The sequence below is a fragment of the Muntiacus reevesi genome, chromosome 3, assembly GCF_963930625.1.
Source record: "Muntiacus reevesi chromosome 3, mMunRee1.1, whole genome shotgun sequence".
NCBI classification, from domain to species: domain Eukaryota; kingdom Metazoa; phylum Chordata; class Mammalia; order Artiodactyla; family Cervidae; genus Muntiacus; species Muntiacus reevesi.
The window spans coordinates 59,795-82,520 of NC_089251.1; the positions used below are offsets into that span (position 1 = coordinate 59,795).

Consider the following 22,726-nt stretch of genomic DNA (forward strand, 5'->3'; position numbering starts at 1 on the left):
CGGGGGCGGGGCCGCGCGCGGCGGGCTTCCGGGGTCCGAGCGGCTCCGGACTCCGGCCCGTCGCGGTCTTCCCGCCCGCGCGGTCCCCTCTCGCTCTGCGTAGGCGCTCTGGCGGGCCGGCTGGGGTGCGGAAGGACCCCTGACCTCTCACCCCGGACACACATCGGTTCCGTCGGCCTTCGTAGGAGGCGGACCCCGGCTTGCGTCCTAGGGCGGTGCCCGCGCGGGGGGTTGTGCCCGGGTGGGAGGGGCGCCCCAGTTGCGGCTGCGTCCGGTTAGGGAGAAGGGCCCGGCTACGGGCCGGGGATGCTCCGGTGGTGGGGCGCGCCTGTCCTCACTGAGAAGGCAGCCCTGAGCGGGAGAGGTGAAGCCCCCCGGGGGAGGGCTACCCCCGTTGGCAGTGCTGCCTTGGGGGAGGCGTCTCAGTTAGTGTGAATGCCCTTGCGCCGGGGTGCTCGGCCCGGGGCATTTCCGGACTGTGGAGGTGATGCTCTGATTCAGGAAGATGCCCCGTATACGGCTGCGCTTTGGTTGGGGACAGTGTCCTGCTTGGGAAGTGTGGGCAGTGTCCCATTGCGGGGGGGTTGTCTCTTTGGGGGGCGCTCTGGTTAAGGAAAATGCCTGGCTTATACAAGGGGAGTGAGATGCTCCAGTTTGGAGGTGGCCCCAGATGGGCACCCTCTGGGATCACCCCGGCCTTCCTGCAGGCCACCCAGTTGCGCACCCATGCAGCCGTCACTGGACAGCACCACACAAGCCGGCCTGGGCCACCCACTCCGCACGGCTCCACCTGTTTCTTCCATCCCCTGGCAGTTGAGAGAAGCAGCATAGACTGAAATCGCGGTTCTCTGGCCGGTCCTCACGACAGGAACTGAGGAGGTCCCAAGTCAGAAGCTAATCTGAGTCTGGGCCTCGGGGCTGTGAGGGTTCAATCTCGTGGAAACCTGGCATTGAGAGTGCCCACAGCTGCAGAGCAGGCAGTGGACGACCCTAAGCACCAAGGAAGCCTTTCCCAGGTTTAGGGGGTGGGGGGCAACCTAAGTCAACTTCTGACAGGCCGGGAACCCCAAGCTCTGTCTGGAGCCTCTGGAGAGGCGGCTCAGGAGTTGTCCTCTGGCCTGCACAGCCAAGCTAGCCTTCGCCTACACCTGCCTCTCTGGCACCATCCCCGTCTCCACTCCTGCCTTGGGCCCTAGTCTGCCCCTTCTCTGAAACACTTTTTTCTCAGGTATCTGTGGCTCACTTCTTGACAATCCTTAGGTCTTAAATACCACCTCTTCAGGGAAGTGTATCCTTGCCCCTACTTAAAAATACTACTGCATCGCAAAACTTCCTTATTTTACTCCATAGCATTCCATTGCCATATTGTCTGTCTTCCTCACTAGAATTCAAGTCCAAAAGGTCAGGGATTTTTGTTTTGTGTGCCCTAGTACCTAGAACAATGTTAGGCATGCAGGAGACAAAATAAATGTTTGTTGAAAGAATAAAAGAGTTAAGATGTGGAAAAAAGTCTTTTACTAGGCAAATATTGACCGTAAATGTATGTATCAGAAGTACGCAATGCTCGGGTCAGCCCAATCCACCCTACGCTGGTATTATCCCTGCTCACTGACGACACATTACGTGTTGTCCCTGTGACTATCAGGTCAGTACTGAGAGGTGGACATCACTTTTATCCACAGTCTTGTCAGTGAGCAAAATAAAAGAGGGTGGGGGTTGCCTTCCAGGTTATACTACTGTCAAGAAGCAGAAATGGGATTTGAAACAGGTAGTCTCAACTGTGAGGCTACAGCTTCTAGTAGATATTTCACAGGTTATCCTGCTTGAAGCATGTTTTGTGCTTTTCTCCAATATTCATCTTCTCCTTGTCCCACAAACAGTAAAGTCAAGTTTTAGGGTACATGGCTGCCTGCACATTTCCAGGTAGGGTGGCCAATGGAATTTGCAAAAGTGATACTACTGTCCCCCAGAAAGTGGGAGGTGCAGGCCTGGTAACCTGGATGATAGAACTGCCAACCTAAACCCAGAGGTGTCACCCTCGACTTGAGAATGACAGCTATGCCATCTCCAGACTATTAAATGTGCAAGAAATAATCTATCATGTTGTGGGGGGTAGGGAGGGTAGAAGACACTCGACTTGTCCCCTCGTAGTCCCATGAGCTTATCATAAAGTTAACTGACACACCTAGCCAAAGTGACTCCTTCACCATATGGCAGAGCTGGAATTTGAACCTGAAGTCATACCACCCCCAGGGGCTCCCAAAGCACACCAGGATCCTGGCCCTGCGGGACTTTTACGGGCGCTCTGGAACTCTGCAAAATGCCCCTTTGGGAAACCCTGCCTTTTTATTTGTTCCTGGGTTCCTTGCGTCCTAGACGACAGTCCTTTACAGACCTCGGGAGCGGGCTTGTGTGTTCACACATGGATGGGAGTCGAGAAGCTGAACCCCTCCGAACTAGACTTGGTTGCGGTGCCAACAGGGACCGATTTTGAGGGCAAAGGCAAGGGACTTGGGGAAGCCTCACCCTGACTGGATTTCCTCTGGCACGCGAGGTCTAAACTGCATTTCCTGGAGTGATTGGTGCTAACAAAATGGAACAGGGGAGGCCTTCTCACCTTATCACAAGGCCACTTTAAGTTGACGCTGAGGTTCCAGACATGCAAGCTGCCTCCGAAGTCACATCCTGAAGCAGAACCGGGAGGCCAAAGGCCAGCCCCAGCCCTTGTTAATCGCCACTGCTGCTTAGCCCGAAGCGACCAACAGCCAGGGTCCGGACGAAGATGCGCGGAAGCATAAGCGACCCAGAGAGGAAAGGAGGGGCACCACGGAGGGTGAGGGCGGGGCCAAGAAGGGGCGTGTCCTGCATGGAAAGGCGAGTGGGCGTGCCCAGCAGGAGGGGCGTGGCGATGAGAGGGGCGTCTCCAGCGGGGTGTGATGAGAGGCGTGTCCAGTGGGAGGGGCAGGGTACGCCCCAGGTCAGGGCGAGTCAACTCTTCATGACCCTATAGACTGGTCCACCAGGCTCCTCAGTCCGTGGCAATCGCCAGGCAGGAATACTGGAATGCGTTGCCATGCCCTTCTCTAGGGGATCTTCCCAACCAAGGGATCAAACCCATGGTCTCTTGCATCTCCTGCATTGGCAGGTGGTTCTTTACCACTAGCGCCACCTGGGAAGCCCAATACCCCCTACTGGAGGGGAACACAGACCCTGCAGAGGAGGGCCCCAACAGGCCACTGTGCCCAGCTCTACAAATGAAGCACTTTATTTACACCGCGTTTCTCTAGGCCCCAACCCCCTGGGAGAGGCCGACTGCTGGGGAGCTGAGGAGGCTGGCCGGGGCAGAGGCTGGTCCGGAGGTAGAGGCCGCGGGAAGAGCGGGCAGCAGCGGGTCCTGAGTGGGCCGGGCCAGGCCAGGAGTGAAGGCACGAGTTCCTGGGAGCCCAGTCCCAGGGCAGAGGGCCGCCCATCCAGACAAGGTGGCATGGGGTCAGCTCCCTGGGGTCAAGCCAGGGTCCACACCACCACAGCTCTGCTCGTAGGACGGCGGGGCCTCTGCGGGGAGACAGCAAGGTCTGCATGGGGCCTGGAGCACTCCCTCCCCGCCAGGCCCCAGGCCTCCACTCACCATAGGGGTAGCCCCACGAGCTGTACTCCGGGGGGAGGATCAGGGTGCTGGAGGTGGGCACCGGCCCTCCACAACCCTCTGCAAAGTAGGGCACGGTGGCACCTGTGGAGATGCACAAGGGAGGGGGCAGAGGGTGTGGGGCGGGGCTGCCATCCTGAGGACGGGGTTCTGGGGCACTGTGGGGCACAGAGCCAAGGGCTGCAGGCGGCTGCTGCTGCTGGGAGTGGCTCTTGGTGGAGAGAGAGACAGGATCGGAGAAGAAGTGAGGGCCGCTGGCCACAGCCTCTGCCTCCTCCTGGGGCGGCGCTGAGGGCACCACCAGGCCGGGGCCTGGCCGGGGGCTCAGTGGGACGTGGTTCACAGCAATGTTGCCGATGAAGACCGGGAGCGTCACAACAGCTTCCGGTTGTTTCAGGGAGACCTAGGGAGGTTGTGCACGTGAGGAGCCCGGCTGCGGCCCCTCCTCCCACCCCACCCCTGACCCCTACCACCTGCAGATAGTAGTCCACATGGATGAGGCTGCAGCCCGGCAGGGCGGACTGGGGCAGGGCGGGCACCAGGACCTGCTCCTGCCACTGAGCCCGCCGCCAGGCCTTGACGCCGGCCCCCTCCACCTCGGCGATGGTCCGCACGTCGTAAATCCAGCGCTTGGCCTTGTAGGACACTTTCTGGGGAAGGGCCAGCCTGTGAGCCTGGGCAGGCCAGCCACCCGCCCCTCCTCTGTCTCATGGGGATGGGGCCCAGCAGCCATGGGGACGCTGACCTGCAGCAGACTGGCCACCACCGGGCTGGTGTCCTTGCCTGACTGGTTCTCAATGTCCGCCTGCAGCCGCAACACCTGCCCTACCACGTAGCCTCGGAGGTCAGTGCTGGCTGTGAGGACCACGCTGCCCGTCTTCACCAGCTTGTAGGAGAACTTCTTGGTGGTGGAGGCCACATTGGGTTGCTTGGGAGGAGAGCAGGGAAGGAGTTTGGCGGGTGTGGGCAGGCAAGATCCCCGGGGTCAGTTCAGAACTGAGGCTGCTGCTTCCACAGGTGGCCTCACCTGTGCTGGGGACAGGGCATCAGACAAGGGTGGGAGCCACCCGGCAGGCCACTGCCCCAGGCTCACCTCGATGTCTGGGATGCTGTTCAGGTTCAGGGGGCTCAAGATGTAGAACACACGGCTGCACTGGTGATCCTTGGAAAAACGTGGTGTGTCGATGGTGGCCCGAACCTGGTGTACAATCTTCCCAAAAGGGCCCTCAAAGGACGTGGGAGCCGTGGCTGGAGAGAGAGCAGGGACTGAGGTCCCACTGTCCCCCACCTCCCACCCGCCCTCCCCAACTGCCACCACCGGGCCGGGCCGGGCTCTCACCAGGAAGCAGGAACTGGAAGGGGAAGCTGTGCTCTCCAGCAGGCAGGCTCCCTGAGGACACGAGAGAGGTGGGGAGAGGGGACAAGGCGCCATCACAGGGCCCAGGGCAGAAGCATGCCCTGCAGCTGACAAGCTCCCACTGCACCCATCCAAACCCAGGAGGAACTGGCCCCCTTCAGCCCCCAGCCCCCAGCAGACAGTGCCCTGTTCCTGCCACCAAGAGAAACCCTGGGAAAGGGTGGGCCAGTGCGGGGAGGCCAGAGGCAGGTAGGAAAGTAGCGGGACAGACAGATCCATCTCAGTTGGAGGAGGTGAGGGGTGGGTTCCAGACTCACCCTTGTCGGCCAGAGACAGAGCGCTGTTGAAGTAGCTCTCCTCCACCACCCAGGCCGAGTCGTTGGCCTTGTTGGAGACCCTGCAGGACCCCGTGCAGGTCACACGGATGGCTGCAAGGCAGGGCCAGTGTGAGTCCCAGGCAGGTGCCGGCCTTGGCCCCTCCCTAGCCCCAGCACAGGCATTCAGGCAGGACTGATGGGACCCAGAATCACCCAGCTAGGCTCCGGGACGGCCAGCACACGACCGGCTGCCCTCCAGAGGACACCGCCTGCCTCTCCCACACCCCGAGGTGCTCCCACCGAGCCAGGGTGCTGAGGTGCAGGGCTCCAGCCGTCCTGCAGTCCAGAACAGGAAGGCCCCAAGGTCACCCAGATGACCCCTGGGCAAACCCCAGCACCTTGACCCCTCACCAGACCAGAGAAAACCCCTTCCCTACAGGGGAAGCTTAGGAAACCTTTGGTGAACAGAGGTGGGTGGGGCAGCCCCACCTTCCTGCTGCCTCACGGGCATGTCAGTTAGGCTGGGAGGCACCCCTCCAGGCACCAGGAAGCTACCTATTAGCCCTCATGCAGCAGGAATGTGGTCAGACACGCCTGAGAAAATAGGAGACCAGCAGTCTGGCACGCGAGAGGGTGGGGACACCTTGGCTCCTGGGCCAAAACTGCCCAGGAGCGCTGATTTCTGCACTGGGGTGGCTGGGCCTTCCCCCTGCTCCCAGGGAAAGCCCGCAGACAGGAACCAGGCAGCAGGTCACTGCCGCTGCCCAGGCTGTGCTCAGGAACTCGAACTGCTCAGTCCAGAGCCCACTACTACAGTCAGAAGGCCGTGGCTGGACCAGCCCCAGCTGAGGCTGGCCGCCGGACGGGACACCACAGCTGGAGGTCCGCAGGCCGGGGGGTGGGGACTCAGTGACAGGTAGCCCCGTGGCTCCCTCCTTTCCTTCCTCTCCCTGCAAGCTGAGTCAAGACCAAAGATTTAGCCTGCCTGCCAGCCGCCCTTCCTCCCCTGACCTGATGGGTTAGTGAAGGAAGGCGACTCGGAATCTGATACCTTCCTGATGAAGCCACCAGGCAGAAGGTGGCATCTCGAGTGCCCGGGGTAGGGGAAGCAGCAGCGCTGGCTCTGTCCCCGGCTCCCCAGGCGGGCCCCACCTTGCTGACAGGGGACAGGCCTCCCTAGGGTCACCCACAGTGCATTGGGCTGCCCTCCATGAACCCCTGGCTCCCCCTCCGCCCCGTCGGCACTGCCAGTGACTGGCCTCAGCCTCCATGCCAGCCCAGAATCACCACTAGGACCTCAGCCCTAATTCCTCATCTCTGCCCCACCAGCCATCCCCTCCGAGGGCCAGACCTGGAACTGTTCCCACACTGAAAGTCTGAACACCAGCAGCACTCCTACAGAACAGCACAGCCCAGGAGACACAGCGGGGAACAGCAAAGGGGAAGCCGGACTGGAAGGCTGACTGGAAGGCACCCTAGTGGAGTCCAGACACTACACTGCTTGAAACACTCCCCATGGAGAGGGCGTGTCCCCCCTTGAATCAGGCTGCCCTGAGAACACTGGGAACAACAGAATATGTTGGAAGAAGTGCAGTGGTCCCTAGGGTGGCCCGGTGCCGGCCAGGCACTGTCAAGTGACCCCAGTGGATGGACACGGAGCTGAAGAACCACCCTGCAGACTTCTGCCCAAAATCTTGACTCACAACAGCAGGAGTTAAAATGGTTGCTTTAAACCACTTAGTTTAGGGGTGGTTCGTTACTTAGGGGTGACTGTTGCATAGCAGCAGATAAAGGAATAGCTGTCTAACCTCACTAGAATTCAAGGAAACTCAGATGACATACCATTTTAACCCATCAGGTTGACAAATGTTGTTTGACGTGTTACAAGCAGGTATTAATAGAAAGACCCTTGCTTATGGGAGTCAGACTGTCGGCTGACACAGGGGCCTGGAGACAAAGCCAAAAGATCTGTGCGAGTTTTACACACAGGTTCCAGGGGTCCAGCAGTTCCCCTTAGAATCCCACCCTGTTTACACAGGAGCCTCCAGCAACACTCCTCGTAACAGCAAACCATCTAGGCACAGCCTCCAGGTCCAACAGCAGGGCGGCGAAACCAGGCACGCACTCAGCCAGAACCCGGCTCCAGAATTAACGTGAACAAGCCACGGTGGCACCTGGCCCCAGAAAAACAAGACTGACCCTCGGTTATCCCAGGCAGGCCTGAACTGTTTAACCTTCCCCATGACCGTGCCACGGCCTCCTCTGCAAACAGGCTGAGACCCCTTCAGGGACCCTGCCTGCGGGAGCCATCACCAGCCTGGAGTCAGAAGGCCCATCCCTACGCATGCTCTCCTCCGCAGGGGGAACTGCAGGTCTCCTCGGTCCTCCAAGGAGAACCATCATGTGGATCCTGTGCCAGAGTGACTTCTGGAACTTCTGGAGCCAGCACGCTCACCTGTCCAGCAGCCCTCCTCCTAGGCACCACCTGCAGTCTGACCGTGAGGATCTCTGTGTGTCCCTGCCTCCGCCAGCTCCCACAGACCTGGGGTGGCCCAGCCTCCGCCGCATCCTCTCACTGCAACTCTGGCCGGAGAGCCGCTTCCCTCTGTCGGGTTTCCAAATCTGTAACCCCAGAGGAATGACAACGCCCACCTCCCAGTGTTGCTGGGACTCGAGGACTCGTGGGTTGGTCCTTGGGAACTGGGAAAGGCCTCTGGCCCAGGGTGAGAGCCCAGTGAGTCGCCAGAGCCAGGGGCTGTGCTGCTGTCGTCCAGGCATCGCCCTCCCTTGTTGAGAGCAGAACACAGGGCAGCCCTGCCTGACCCTCGGCCTGACCCTCCGACTGGGCTGGACCCAGATTCCAGGAAAGCACCTCCTTCCCCAGCTGTCTTCCACATCAGCTCCCAGGGCTGACTGCAGATCAGCACTGACTCTCCTCAGTCAAGTGCTTAGAGGCCTGCTGCCTCCCAGCCTCCATGTCCTGCTAGGGGCCTCCCTGTTGCATCACTGGCTGGTTGCAGGAGCTCAGTTCAGTTCACTTCAGTTCAGTCACTCAGTCGTGTCCGACTCTGCGACCCCAGGGACTGCAGCATGACAGGCTTCCCTGTCCATCACCAACTCCCGGAGTTTACTCAAACTCACGTCCATTGAGTCTGTGATGCCATCCAACCATCTCATCCTCTGTCATCCCCTTCTCCTCCTGCCTTCAATCTTTCCCAGCATCAGGGTCTTTTCCAATGAGTCAGCTCTTCGCATCAGGTGACCAAAGTATTGGAGTTTCAGCTTCAACATCAGTCCTTCCATTGAATATTCAGGACTGATTTCCTTTAGGATGATTTCCTTTAGGATGGAAATCCTAAGGATCCTGCTCCTATGGATGCAGGAGTTCAACAAGTATCTTTTGAGTGAAAGTTTAAAAAACCATGGGGGGCTTCCCTGGTGGCTCATTTGGTGAAGAACTCACCTGCAAATGCAGGAGACAAGAATTTGATGCCTGATCCAGGAAGATCCCACGTGCCTCAGGGCAACTAAGCCTGAGCACCACAACTACTGAGCCTGTGCTCTAGAGGCCAAGAGCTGCAACTACTGAAGCCCATGCTCCTTAGAGCCTGTGCTCTGCAACAAGAGAAGCCGCTGCAGTGAGAAGCCAGAGCACTGCAACTAGAGAGCAGCCCCTGCTTGCCACAAGTAGAGCAAAGCCCAAGCAGCAGTGAAGACCCAGCACAGCCATAAATAAATAAAATTTAAAAATTTAAAAAATTAAAATTAAAAAAAAACACAGTCTCTCACCCCTAGGCCCGGCCAGAGGGCATCCCCTCTCCCCCTGGGGGGGCAGCCTGAATAAAACCCTCTCTGGCCCGAGGCCACCCGCTCCTCCTTGTCCCAGGGCTCTGGGAGCGCCCTTACAGTCAGGACCATCAGCAGGTCTCCTTCAGCCTGCTGTGGCCCAGCTGTCCGTTTACCCACATCCCACCCACCATGTAGAGGCTGGAAGGCTCTGCCCAGGTTAGTCACACAAAGCTCGGGCCACTCCCCCACTGTAGTCGCCCTGGGCCCCAGCTACGGGGAACAGCAGATCAGCAGGCCAGGTGGAGAGCTCCGTGTGGGATCTCATAGGGCCTGTCTGTCCTCAGGCCACAGGCCTGCCCCTCCTTTCCGTGCCCTGCCGGCTGCACTCACCTCTCACCACCAGCTTGTGCCACAGAGAAAAGATGCACCAGCCGCGGAGCCCCTGCCAACCACACCTACCCGACTAACCCAACCCCAAACTCCAAGTGTGGAGACATTAAAGAGGCCACAGGTTATGGGGAGGGGGGGTCCCACCTGTCCAGGATGAGGCAGGAGCTGCCCAGAAAGGAGGACAGCGGCCCTCTGTCCTCAGGGGGCACCCCACGTGCTGAACGGTTAACCCCACGGGCGAGCCTGGAGGTCCAGAAGGGAGCCCCTGCAGCTATGGTTCTGGCCAATCAGCCCGAGGTAGAGAAGCGCCCCAGGACCGGCACACCACACAGCCTCACACTCAGCGCCGGGCTCAGGAAAGAGGCCCCGCCCCTGGCTACGTCCTCCTCCACCGCCCGGGTGTGAGGCCCCCCCACAGGGCCCCGTCCACACCTCAGGCAGCAGACCAGGCCGGCGCCGTCAGGGAGCCCTAGGTAGGGCCGCCGCAGCAACCGGATCCCGAGTCTCAAAGTCCCAGATGTCTGCGCCAGCAGAGACCGGATCTGAGGGCTCAGGTTCGGGTCCCAGATGCTCCCTGGGCCGGGGGCCTGCGGCGCGCGGGGATCAGCAAGACCCCCTCAGCCCTCAGGGCCTGGCTGGGTGTGGGCAGTGCCCCGCGGCTCGGCCGGGGACCCGCACACTCGGGGGGCTGCCTGAGCGTCTGGGTGAGAAAGCGACCGCGGTTCGGGCTCGAGAGGAGGGCCCAGCAGGTGCCGGGCGCAGTGGATCAGAGACCCGATAGGGAAGGTCAGGTCGGAGGCGTCGCGGGTCCAGGTCAGAGCGGCCTTCGGCAAACCAGATGGGCTCGAAGCCCCGGCCCCGAGTCTGGCCGCCCCTTGGCGGAAGGACAGGAAGGGCAGATGCGGAAGGACTGGGCCACCCTGGCTTCCCTGCTCCGCCCCGCCCGGCGCCGGCCTCCCACCCCGCGGCCCGCCGCCCTCCCGGCAGCCCCGCAGCCCTCCCCGCGCTCGGACGGGCGCCCCCGGCCTCGCAGGTCCCGGGCCCCGCGTCCACTCGGCCGCTCCGGAGCGCCGCCCGCCCGCCGCAGGTGCGGCCCTCCCCGGACCCCGCGCCCACCTCGGAAGGGCAGCGGCGCCGCCAGGCGCACGCGCACAGCCCCCACCAGCGGCTCCCCCGGGCTGTAGACTACGCGGCCGTGGTTCAGGCGGACCTCGAAGAGCTGCACCCGCCCCATACCGCGGCCCTGCGGGGCGGCCGCGCCGAGCCTCCTACGCCCCCGCCCCGCCGGCGCCGCGGCCGCCGAGCTCCCAGCCCCGCCCGCTCGCCCGCCCGACACGCCCCGACACGCCCCCTCCAGCCACACCCCCGACACGCCCCGTTCGTCCAGGCCACGCCCCATCATCGCCACGCCACGCCCCCTCCAGCGTTCACACCCCACTCCCCAACCCCACGCCACGCCACGCCCCCTAGTCGCCACGCCCCCTCCCCTAAAACGTTCGCACCCCAGTCTCCGCGCCCCGCCCCCTAGCCTCCCAGGCCACTCCACGGCCGTTCCCCACTCTTGTCCCCAGCCCTCCCTCCTCCAGGTCTCCCAGACGGCCCCGCCGGCTCCAGCCCTGCCCCCAGCCGCGCCTGGATCGGTCCGCCCGGCCCCCGCCCCCGGCCTCTCCCCACCCACTCCCCGGCCCGCCGAGCGCAGCTCCAGCGCAGCTCCAGCGCAGCTCGTGGGAGCCCGGCGCACCTGCGCCCCCTGCCGCCCCACCTGTCAAGGGGCGGCCCGGGCCGACCCCCAGCCCAGGCTCCGCCGAGGGGTCCCCCCCGCCCCGCCGGAGGTCTCCAGGCTGGGCTCCTGTCCTGGGCGGTGGGCGCTTGGTCGGCCGCGAGGAGGTGGGTGGTGAGGGGCTGAGGACAGAGAAGGCGGTGCTGGGCGCCTCCTGGCTGGGTAAATAGCGGGTTGCTGGAAGGAGGGCGTCAGGATGATGCCAGGTGTTTGTCCAGAACTGCTCGGCGAATGGGAGGCATTTTTTGATGGCGACACCGGCCTCGGTACAAGCTGTTTTGGAAGAAAATCATGACTGGCAGAGGCAGAGGCGCCCGTTAGGCACCCGAGTGAACTGGCACTTCTAGGCATGAGTCTGGGGGGCACGAAGGACAAAAGATTTATGAGAGACTTGTTTGTACCTGATGACTCTATTCAGGACTCTGATGACATCAGAATCGGGGATGAGAGCCGGAAAGCTAATCTAGGCCTCCAGCGACAAACAGGGGCCTTAGTCTTATAGGCTGAGGAGTCCCCGGGGGCCAGGGAGATCCTGAGACCAGGGCTCTCGCAGGCTCCAGGCCCATCTGGCCCACATGGGACTCGGATGAGGCAAGAGGGAGCCTCTATTGGCTGGTCTGACACCTGGCTGTCAGGGGAGTGCAAATGGGGGAATCCCTGAACAGGGAGTTTGGGATAGTGAGGACTGTGGGAAGCCCTTACATGCTAAGTAGCCATGGCAGAAGTCAAAAAGGAAGGGTTTGAGGAAACAGGGAGAGAGGGTATGCTGGCTGCTGCAGAGATGGAGGCAGAAACAGGGGGCCTTTATCCCAGGTGACATTTATTTCCTGCAGTCGGCCCCCAGTAAGGCTCTGCACACTCCTTACTCTGACCCTACCCCACCCCTCCCCCTCCCAGAAGCTCTGCTGCTGTGTCCTCCTGTCCACCATCACCACTCTGACATCCCATTTCTCTAAACATTCCTTTCCTCTTGCTCTCACAGAACCCAGGCTTCTCATGGCATCTCTAAAGTATAAATGTTTATTTTCAAACAATGCCTCTACCTCTGGGCCTGCAAGTAGGGTGAACTCCTGACTCCTTATGACTGCCTCCAGACCATTTCCCCCTTCACCCTATTAACTTCCAGGTTTAACTCTCATTTTCTCAGAGTAATCATTCATCCCCCACTCCCAGCACTGCTACTGTTACCTTCAGAACTGAGGTCCACCTCCCCTTATTCTTTGGTGATTTCAGCACCTGAATCACTCCTTGTCATTCTCTCTCCAGTACCACTGGTGCTGGAATTCTGACCTCAGAATCTGCATAGGCGTCCCTCCAATTTCCACTTCCTGGCCTATATCTGAACATGAACCTAGGATATGCTGTAATCAGCTATGGTAAGGTGACAGACACAGCCAACTGCCTCGAAAGAAGAGTTCAAAGTTTACACTTCCCAAGAGGGGCAAGCCACACAATGCAGGGCCACTTGGGGAAGCACCAGTGTCAGCTGTGAGCAGAAGGAGGGACGAGAGAGCTTGGCCAGAGCCTTGCCCGTGTTTTCAGTGGGCAGGAGGCAGGTGGGCAAGTTTCCGCAAGCTGAGGACTGGGTAGTGAATAATTTCAGTGATCTATCATTGTCCAGTACCTGGCCCTGGGTGATTGGCCTGGTGTGCAATTAAAGGAGGTGGTTGGGGTGTGGGCTCTAAACCGGTTGGTTTGCATGTGAAAGCTGTGTTGGCAGGCTGAGTTGTTTGCTGTCTCTAGGAATTAGCCAGCCTGGGAGGGGCAGTCTCTCCCCAGCCAGCAAGGCCCTCAAGATGTCAAAGCATCAAAGATACAGAAAATAAAAAATATGATCAATGCAGTGCTCATCCCCCGACCCTGCCCTCCGAGAACCTTCCCCAGCAGCCTCCCCTACAGCTTACCTTTGTCTGAGCAAGGTCTCCCAACAACTTCCCTCACCCCTTTCCACTCTCGTTGTTCTCCTGTCAGCAGGTGGATGCCATCCCCCCTTGCTGAATGGGCCTGACCCCTGGACTTGCTTAAACTGCCAGACAGAGAGATGCCATGCGACTTTCAGGCTCTAAGGAGCGCTTGCAGCTTTTGCTTTCATTCCCTGAGGGTCCTGAGCTCCCCGTGACAGTATCTGGCTACTGCTCTGGAGCCATCCCCTGGAGGTGGGGGAAGCCAGGACGTGAGAGTCAGACTTCCCACCTTACTCAGACACCCTGGCTGAGGCTGCGGGAGAGACCCTGGCTGTCCCAGCCGTCTAACGAACTACCCCAATTTATTACTTACTCTGAAAACTAATGGTGACCTCCTCCAGAAGGTCGCGTGCACGCTCTGCTGCACTCAGTGCCCCCGACCCTGCAGCAGGCCACCGCACACCCACACCTCCACTGGAGACTGCTGGACACTCACAGGCAAGTCTAGGTCTGTCTCTTGTGGGGTCACTGCTGCTTTCTCCTGGGTCCTGGTGTGCACAAGGTTTTGTCTGTGCCCTCCAAGAGTCTGTTTCCCTAGTCCTGTGTAAGTTCTGTAATCAGATCCCACTGGCCTCCAAAGTCACATTCCCTGGGGGTTCTGAGTCCTTTGCCAGATTCCCAGATTGGGAAATCTGTTGTGGGTCCTAGAACTTTCTTAACAGTACGAGAATTTCTTTGATATAATTGTTCTGCAATTTGTGGGTCGTCTGCTCGTTGACTCTATGTGGGGTTAATGGTGACCTCCTCCAACAGGCTTATGCCACAGGCTTTGTGAGCCAGGTCTCCTGCACCTCTGCAGGAGACACTGAAGCACAGTTCTGGCTCAATGTCTGTGGGGTCTCTGGGTCCTGGTGCACGTACAGTTTTGTTTGAGCCCTCTGAGCGTCTCTGGTGGGTATGGGGTTTGATTCTAAATGAGATTTCACCCCTCCTATCATCTTCCTGGGGCTTCTCCTTTGCCCATGGGTGTGAGGTATCTTTCTTTGATGGGATCCAACAATCTTCTGATGATGGTTGTTCAGCACTTCAGTTCAGTCACTCAATCATGTCTGACTCTGTGCAACCCCATGAACTGTAGCACGACAGGCCTCCCTGTCCATCAGCAACACCCAGAGTTTACTCAAACTCATGCCCATTGAGTTTGTGATGCCATCCAACCATCTCATCCTCTGTCGTCCCCTTCTCCTCCCGTGTTCAATCTTTAGCAGCATCAGGGTCATTTCCAAGGAGTCAGTTCTTCACATCAGGTGGCCAAAATATTGGAGTTTCAGCTTCAGCATCAGTCCTCCCAATGAATATTAAGGACCGATTTTCCTTAGGATGGACTGGCTGGATCTCCTTGCAGTCCAAGGGACTCTCGAGAGTTCTCCAACACCACAGTTCAAAAGCATCAATTCTTCAGCTCTCAGCTTTCTTTATAGTCCAACTCTCACATCCATACATGACTACTGGAAAAACCATAGCTTTGACTAGATGGACCTTTGTTGAGAAAGTAATGTCTCTGCTTTTTAACATGCTGTCTAGCTTGGTCATAACTTTTCTTCCAAGGAGCAAGTGTCTTTTAATTTCATGGCTGCAGTTTCCATCTAAGGTGATTTTGGAGCCCCAAAAAATAAAGTCTGTCACTGTTTCCGTTGTTTCCCCATCTATTTTCCATGAACTGATGGGACCAGATGCCATTCTTAGTTTTCTGAATGTTGAGTTTTAAGCCAACTTTTTCACTCTCCTCTTTCACTTTCAACAAGAGGCTCTTTAGTTCTTCTTACTTTCTGCCATAAGGGTGATGTCATTTGCATATCTGAGGTTATTGATATTTCTTGTGGCAATCTTGATTCCAGCTTGTGCTTCATCCAGCCCAGCATTTCTCCTGATGTATTCTGCATTTAAGTTAAATAAGCAGGGTGACAATATACAGCCTTGATGTACTCCTTTCCCTATTTGGAACCAGTATGTTGTTCCATGTTGAAGCAACAGTTAGAACTGGCAGTTCTGCACTGAGTTGTAATTGTGGAATTCTTGCAGGAGAAGATATGCACACCTCCTTATACTCTGCCATCTTAAGTGTTCACCTTAAGGGTTCACCTTAACTCCACCATAGTTTGGTCTCAGGTCAAACAACAGGGAGGGAACACAGCCCCGCCCATCAATAGAAAATTGGATTATAGATTTACTGAGCAGGCCCTGCCCATCAGAACAAGACCTGGTTTCCCCTGAGTCAGTCTCTCCTAACAGGAACCTCCCTCATCTTAACCCTATGCCTCTTGTCCTTCTCTGTCAGAGGACAGACAGAATGAAAACCACAATCACAAAAAAATAATCAAACTGATCACATGGACCACAGCCTTGTCTAACTCAATGAAATTATGAGCCATGCCATGTAGGACTACCCAAAACGGATGGGTCATGGTGGAGAGTTCTGTCAAAATGCAGTCCACTGGAGAAGGGAATGACAAACCACTTCAGTATTTTTGCCTTGAGAACCCCATGAACAGTATGAAAAGGCAAAAAGATAAGACACTGAAAGATGAACTCCCCAGGTTGGCAGGTGTCCAATATGCTACTGGAGATCAGTGGAGAAATAACTCCAGAAAGAATGAAAAGATGGAGCCAAAGCAAAAACAACACCCAGCTGTGGTTGTGACAGGTGATGGAAGTGAAGTCTGATGCTATAAAGAGCAATACTGCATAGGAACCTGGAATGTTAGGTCCATGAATCAAGGCAAATTGGAAGTGGTCAAACAGGAGATGGCAAGAGTGAACATGGACATTTTAGGAATCAGTAAACTAAAATGGCAGAGAAGGCAATGGCAACCCACTCCAGTACTCTTGCCTGGAGAATCCCACAGACAGAGGAGCCTGGTGGGCTACAGTCCATGGGGTCGCAAAGAGTCGGACATGACTGACGTGACTTAGCAGCAGCAGCAGACTAAAATGGACTGGAATGGGGGAATTTAACTCAGATGACCACTATATCTACTACTGCAGAGAAGGATCCCTTAGAAGAAATGGAGTAGCCCTCATAGTCAACAAGAGAGTCTGAAATGCAGTACTTGGGTCCAATCTCAAAAATGACTGATTGATCTCAGTTCATTTCCAAGGCAAACCATTCAATATCACAATAATCCAAGTTTATGCCCCAACCAGTAACACCGTAGAAGCTGAAGTTGAATGTTTCTATGAAGACCTACAAGACCTTCTAGAACTAACACCCAAAAAAGAGGTCCTTTTCATCATAGGAGACTGGAATGCAAAAGCAGAAAGTCAAGAGATACCTGGAGTAACAGGCAATTTTGGCCTTGGAGTACAAAATGAAGCTGGATAAAGGCCAACTGAATTTTGCGAAGAGAATGCACTGGTCATAGCAAACACCCTTTTCCAACAACACAAGAGAAAACTCTACATATGGACATCACCAGATGGTCAACACCGAAATCAGACTGATTATTGTCTTTGCAGCCAAAGATGGAGAAGCTCTATACAGTCAGCAAAAACAAGATGGGGAGTTGACTATGGCTCAGATCATGAGCTCCTTATTGCCAAATTCAGGCTTAAATTGTAGAAAGTGGGGAAAACCACTAGACCATTCAGGTATGACCTAAATCAAATCCCTTATGATTATACAGTGGAAGTGACAAATAGATTCAAGGGATTAGACCTGATAGAATGCCTGGAGAACAATGGACGGAGGTTCATAACATTGAACAGGAGGCAGGGATCAAGACCATCCTCGAGAAAAGGAAATGCAAGAAGGCAAAATGGATATCCGAAGAAGCCTTACAAATAGCTGAGAAAAGAAGAGAAGTGAAAGGCAAAGGAGAAAAGGAAAGATACACCCATCTGAATGCAGAGTTCTAAAGAATAGCAAGGAGAGATAAGAAACCCTTCCTAAAAAAAAAAAAAAGAAAAGAAAAAGAAACCCTTCCTAAGGGAACACTGCAAATAAATAGAGGAAAACAATAGAAAGGGAAAGACTAGAGATTTCTTCAAGAAAATTAGAGATACGAAGAGACAATTTCATGCAAAGATGGGCTCAATAAAGGACAGAAATGGTATGAACCTAAGAGAAGCAACAGATATTAAGAAGAGGTGGCAAGAATACACAGAAGAACTGTACAAAAAAGATCTTCATGACCCAGATAATCACAATGGTGTGATCACTCACCTAGAGCCAGACATCCTGGAATGCGCAGTTAAGTGGGCTTAGGAAGCCTCACTATGAACAAAGCTAGTGGAGGTGATGGAATTCCAGCTGAGCTATTTCAAATCCTAAAAGAAGGTGCTGTTAAAGTGCTGCACTCAATATGCCAGAAAATTTGGAAAACTCAGCAGTAGCTACAAGACTGGAAAAGGTCAGTTTTCATTCCAAACACAAAGAAAGGCAATGCCAAAGAATGTTTGAACTACTGCACAATTGCCCTCATCTCTCACACTAGCAAAGTAATGCTTAAAATTCTCCAAGCCAGGTTTCAACAGTACGTGAACCATGAACACCCAGATGTTCAAGCTGGATTTAGGAAAGACAGAGGAACCAGAGATCAAATTGCCAACATCTGTTGGATAATCAAAAAAGCAAGAGAGTTCCAGAAAAACATCTACTTCTGCTTTATTGACTATGCCAAAGCCGTTGACTGTGTGGATCACAACAAACTGCGGACAATTCTTAAAGAGATAGGAACACCAGGCCGCCTTACCTGCCTCCAGAGAAATCTATATGCAGGTCAAGAAGCAACAGTTAGAACTGGACATGGAATAACAGACTGGTTCTAAATCGGGAAAGGAGTACGTCAAGGTTGCATATTGTCACCCTGTTTGTTTAACTTACATGCAGGGTACATCATGAGAAATGCTGGACTGGATGAAGCACAATCTGGAATCAAGATTGCCACAAGAAATATCAATAACCTCAGATATGCAAATGACATCACCCTTATGGCAGAAAGTGAAGAAGAACTAAAGAGCTTCTTGATGAAAGTGAAAGAGGAGAGTGAAAATTTTGGCTTAAAACTCAATATTCAGAAAACTAAGATCATGGCATCCAGTCCCATCACTTCATGGCAAATAGAAGGGTAAGCAATGGAAACAGTAAGAGACTTTATTTTGGGGGCGCCAAAATCACTGCAGATGGTAGCTGCAGCCATGAAATTAAAAGATGCTTGCTCCTTGAAAGAAAAGCTACGACTAATCTAGATAGCATATTAAAAAGCAGAGACATTACTTTGCTGACAAAGGTCCATCTCATCAAAGCTATGGCTTTCCCAGTAGTCATGTATGGATGTGAGTGTTGGACCATGAACAAGGCTGAACATCGAAGAATTGATGCTTTTGAACTGTGGTGTTGGAGAAGACTCTTGAGAGTCCCTTGGACTGCAAGGAGATCCAACCAGTCCATCCTAAAGGAGATCAGTCTTGAATATTCATTGGAAGGATTGATGCCAAAGCTGAAACTCCAATATTTGGCCACCTGATGCAAAGAACTGACTCCTTGAAAAGACCCTGAGGCTGGCAAAGATTGAAGGCAGGAGGAGAAGGGGAGGACAGAGGATGAGATGGCTGGATGGCATCACTGAGTCACTGGACGTGAGTTTGAGCAAGCTCCAGGAGTTGGTGATTGACAGGGAGGCCTGTGGTGCTGCAGCTCATGGGGTTGCAAAGAGTCGGACACGACTGAGGGACTGACCTGACTGTTGCATCAATCATTGAGAAAACAAAAGAATACCAGAAAAACATTTACTTCTGCTTTACTGATTACACCAAAGCCTTTGACTGTAGATCACAACAAACTGTGGAAAATTCTTAAAGAGATGGGAGTACCAGACCACCTTACCTGCCTCCTGAGAAACCTGTATGCAGGTCAAGAAGCAACAGTAAAAACTGGACATGGAACAGCAGACTAGTTCCAAACTGGGAAAGGAGTAGTTCAAGGCTGTACATTGTCACCCTGTTAACGAGTTTCACTTCACTTATTTAACTTATATGCAGAGTACATCATGTGAATTGCCAGGTTGGATGAAGCATAAGCTGGAATCAAGATTGCCAGGAGAAATATCAATAATCAGATATGCAGATGACACCACCCTTATGGCAGAAAGTGAAAAATAACTAAAGAGCCTCTTGATGAAAGTGAAAGAGGAGAGTGAAAAATCTGGCTTAAAACTCAACACTCAATAAAATGAAGATCATGGAATCCAGTCCCATCACTTCGTGCCAAGTAGATGGGGAAACAGTGGAAATAGTGACAGACTTTATTTTCTTGGGCTCCAAAATCACTGCAGATGGTGACTGCAGCCATGAAATTAAAACATGCTTGCTCCTTGGAAGAAAAGCTATGACCAACCTAGACAGCATATTAAAAAGCAGAGACATTACTTTGCTGACAAAGGTCCATCTAGTCAAACCTATGGGTTTTCCAGTAGTCATGTATGGGTGTGAGAGTCGGACTATAAAGAAAGCTGAGCGCCAAAGATTTTTGAACTGTGGTATTGGAGAAGACTCTTGAAAGTCCTTTGGACTGCAAGGAGATCCAACCAGTCCATCCTAAAGGAAATCAGTCCTGAGTATTCATTGGAAGGACCGATGTTGAAGCTGAAACTCCAACACTTTGGCCACCTGATGCGAAGAACTGACTCCTTGGAAAAGACCCTGATGCTGGCAAAGATTGAAGGCAGGAGGAGAAGGAGGTGACAGAGGATGAGATGGTTGGATGGTATCACCTACTCAATGGATGTAAGTTTGAGTAAACTCTAGGAGCTGGTGATTGACAGGTAAGCCTGGCGTGCTGAAGTCCATGTGGTCCCAAAGAGTCGGACACAAGTGAGCAACTGAACGAACTGAGAACTAGGTTGCGTTCAGCCAAGAGGCTCTTCTACTTTGTGTGGTATCTGTCCAGGTTAGAATGTCCTAGATGTTCTTTTTGCTGGTGTCTGACAGCTTGACCCGTGTGACTGGGATGGCAGGGGGCTGGTCAGGTTCCCCTTCCCTGAGGCCTCCCCATATGATTTGCTTCGGTGTCTGCACAGAATGAGGATTTCCAGGTAGTGAGACTGATTACCTGTGGGCAGGCCCCTGAGAGGATGAAGCTGCCTGTCCTCAGACCTGGCCTCTGAAGTCCCAGAACTTTCTACCCGTTTATATGTGTCAAAACAGTCAGAAGAGGGAGATCACTGGCCGGGGTTCTATCCCTGGTTGGGGAACTAAGATTCCATAAGCTGTGAGTCACAGGGCCGCCCCGCACCCCCACCCAAAAAAAAGAAACACTCATAGGATTGGTATTGGAGAGAAAGGACTGAACTGATGGTGACAGTTTGAGACAAACTGGCACACCAGCCATCAGCAAGAGAGTCAACCAGCAGAACCCAGTCTCACCATGGAATCATTAGAAAATCAATAGCTGTTTTAAGCCACTGAGTTTTGGGGTTGTTTATTATGCAGCAGCACAAATCGGACCAGACACTGACACTTAGAAGTGAGATGCTGCCAATCACCAAATTCTGAAATGTGACTCTTTGGAGCCAGGCAGCAGGCGAACCTGGCAGGCGGTGAGGACATGCATCACCAGTGAAGGGCAGAGAAGGGCAGGGCTGGGTCGGGATCCGTGGGGAAGTGGAAGACCACCGGCTGTGGTGGCAGGGAAGACAGGGGCCGACGGTTTCTTTCAGTCATTTATGCTAAAGTAAAACAAAGCAAAGACAAACGAAGGAAACAAGTAATGTTCCATGTCCCACCAGAAGCTGGAGGAAATATTTCAAGTCAGGTCTTACAATTGGAAAATAAAATTATTTCTCAATCCCAGTCTTTCCAGGCAGCAAAGGTCCTCAAGGTAAGACATGGCATGCTGCAGAAGATTAAATCCAGGGCACTGCCAGCAAAACACAACTTCAGGGTTAGAAGAAATCAAGGGCGTGGTATATGACCCTTTGTTAAAATTGCTGAAAGATCCCGGGGAGGGGACCCTCACAGACGCTCTGAGCCACATGAAAGGGCTTCCAAGCGTCTGGAGGTGTTGAGCACACGGCTCGACCTTGACGTTCACAGCAGAGAGGAGCCTCTCAAAGATATTTGCCGGGTGGCTTTTGTCTAACAAAATGTGTTATAATTTGATACCTAGAAAATCTGCATTTTTTTTAACGGTTGTATCTGCTTAAATTAAAATGGATGATGTTCAAAATAAAAGAGGCTTCTTGGCCCTCAACTTTCTCCAGGAAAGAAGCAGGCTGAGGAAGCTACTTAGGCTGCAAACATTTCCCCGTGGAAAAGCGAGGATGACTGAGGGGCAGGGCCAAGAGGCAGAGGGAGAAGCCCACCCCGGAAGAGGGAGGGGGAGGGGATCACTCGCCAGAGCACCCGAGCCCCTAAAGGAGCATTGTGACAGCGTCTGCTGGGCTGCTGCATTTCAACCCTGCCGAGTGCCCATGGCTACAGGGGGTACGTCCCTCTTTTCCTTCTTTAACCGGGTGTCTATTTACTTTTCCTGTGCTTCCCCGTGGAATGTGGGTCTTGCGGGGGCAGATAACTTGCTTCTGGCTTTGCTGCATGTCATAAGCCAAGAGCGGAAGTGAGGTGTGGTTCTGGGGTCTTCATGCAGGAGGAACTTGAGCCATCAGGGGCCAGAGTGGGGATGGGTGGCGGGCGGGTGTTCCACTGGTGCCCGCCCCGCCGTAAGCTCTGGTTTCCAGAACTCGTGCTGCTGCGCGCACCCCTCCCACATGGACTCCAGGCTTGCCTGCGGGCTTGCTGTGGCCAGCGGGATACCAGCAAGAGAGATTCAAGCAGAGGTCCAATAGGACCTGTCACATAGAGTAGAGCCTCCACGGGGTGAGCCGTCCAGCTCTCCTGGCTAAATAACGGGACACCCCACCCAGGGCAGGTCACATGGAAGAAAAATGTGCTCCAGGTGAATTCTCAGCTGACTCCAAATGAAGGAGGGGCCCGCTGACACCGGGTGGGACAGAGATCCCCTGTTAGTCACACAATTGTGTAAAATAACAAGCTGATGTGGTTGGAAGTCATGAAATGTGGTCGGGGGTGGGGGGTTGTCACACAACAGCAAATCACAGACCCGAGCGTCCCCAGCACCTGGAGCCCCTCGCGAGTCCGCGTGGCTCTGAATCCCTTTCCATCTCTGCTCGTCCCCTCGATCAGTGATCCTCCGAAGCCCCCTGAGTGCCCCGGGCAAGCACGGGGACCAGGCTCTCTTAGACGTCGCCCTCTGTCCCCCTCACCTCTCCACACTCGCCCGGGACCACCTCAGCCTTCTTTCGCCTTGCTCTCTCAGGAGCAGCCTAAACAGGCTGGGGAAACGCAGTTATACTGACCGGGCAGCTGACACTGCGGAGCCCCCTGGCGTCTTCTCCGAGCTGCATCCTTGTCCTCTCTCCTGGGACCAGCTCCCTTCTTACCTTCAACGGATGGCCTCCTTCTCATCAGAGGAGAACCCCCAGCTTCCTACATCCATACGCCCTCCCCTCAGACGCCCCTTGGAGCTGT

The 22,726-nt window shown here is 54.9% G+C and overlaps 1 protein-coding gene across 2 annotated transcripts; it reads right to left on the bottom strand.

The window, feature by feature from the left end:
• Positions 1-3,241: 3,241 nt before the first annotated feature.
• Positions 3,242-10,812, bottom strand: ARRDC1 (arrestin domain containing 1). 2 transcript variants are annotated; one of them, XM_065927974.1, is made up of 8 exons: positions 10,616-10,812; positions 5,321-5,431; positions 4,986-5,036; positions 4,740-4,894; positions 4,392-4,574; positions 4,120-4,296; positions 3,629-4,049; positions 3,242-3,555 (listed from the first exon to the last, which is right to left on the bottom strand). In XM_065927974.1, the coding sequence occupies exons 1-8, from the start codon at positions 10,731-10,733 to the stop codon at positions 3,491-3,493; spliced, it is 1,281 nt and encodes a 426-aa protein (XP_065784046.1). In that variant the 5' UTR covers positions 10,734-10,812; the 3' UTR covers positions 3,242-3,490. The 2 variants fall into 2 exon arrangements, with proteins under 2 accessions (XP_065784046.1, XP_065784047.1); XM_065927975.1 differs by lacking the exon at positions 4,120-4,296.
• Between the last annotated feature and the right edge of the window lie 11,914 nt (positions 10,813-22,726).

Excerpts from the sequence above, each read along its gene's own strand:
- ARRDC1 (XM_065927974.1), bottom strand. The coding sequence starts at position 10,733 with ATGGGGCGGGTGCAGCTCTTCGAGGTCCGCCTGAACCACGGCCGCGTA. Across the intron at positions 4,895-4,985 it reads CTTCCAGTTCCTGCTTCCTG|CCACGGCTCCCACGTCCTTT; the intron begins GTGAGAGCCCGG and ends CTCTCTCTCCAG. Across the intron at positions 3,556-3,628 it reads CTCGTGGGGCTACCCCTATG|AGGCCCCGCCGTCCTACGAG; the intron begins GTGAGTGGAGGC and ends GTCTCCCCGCAG.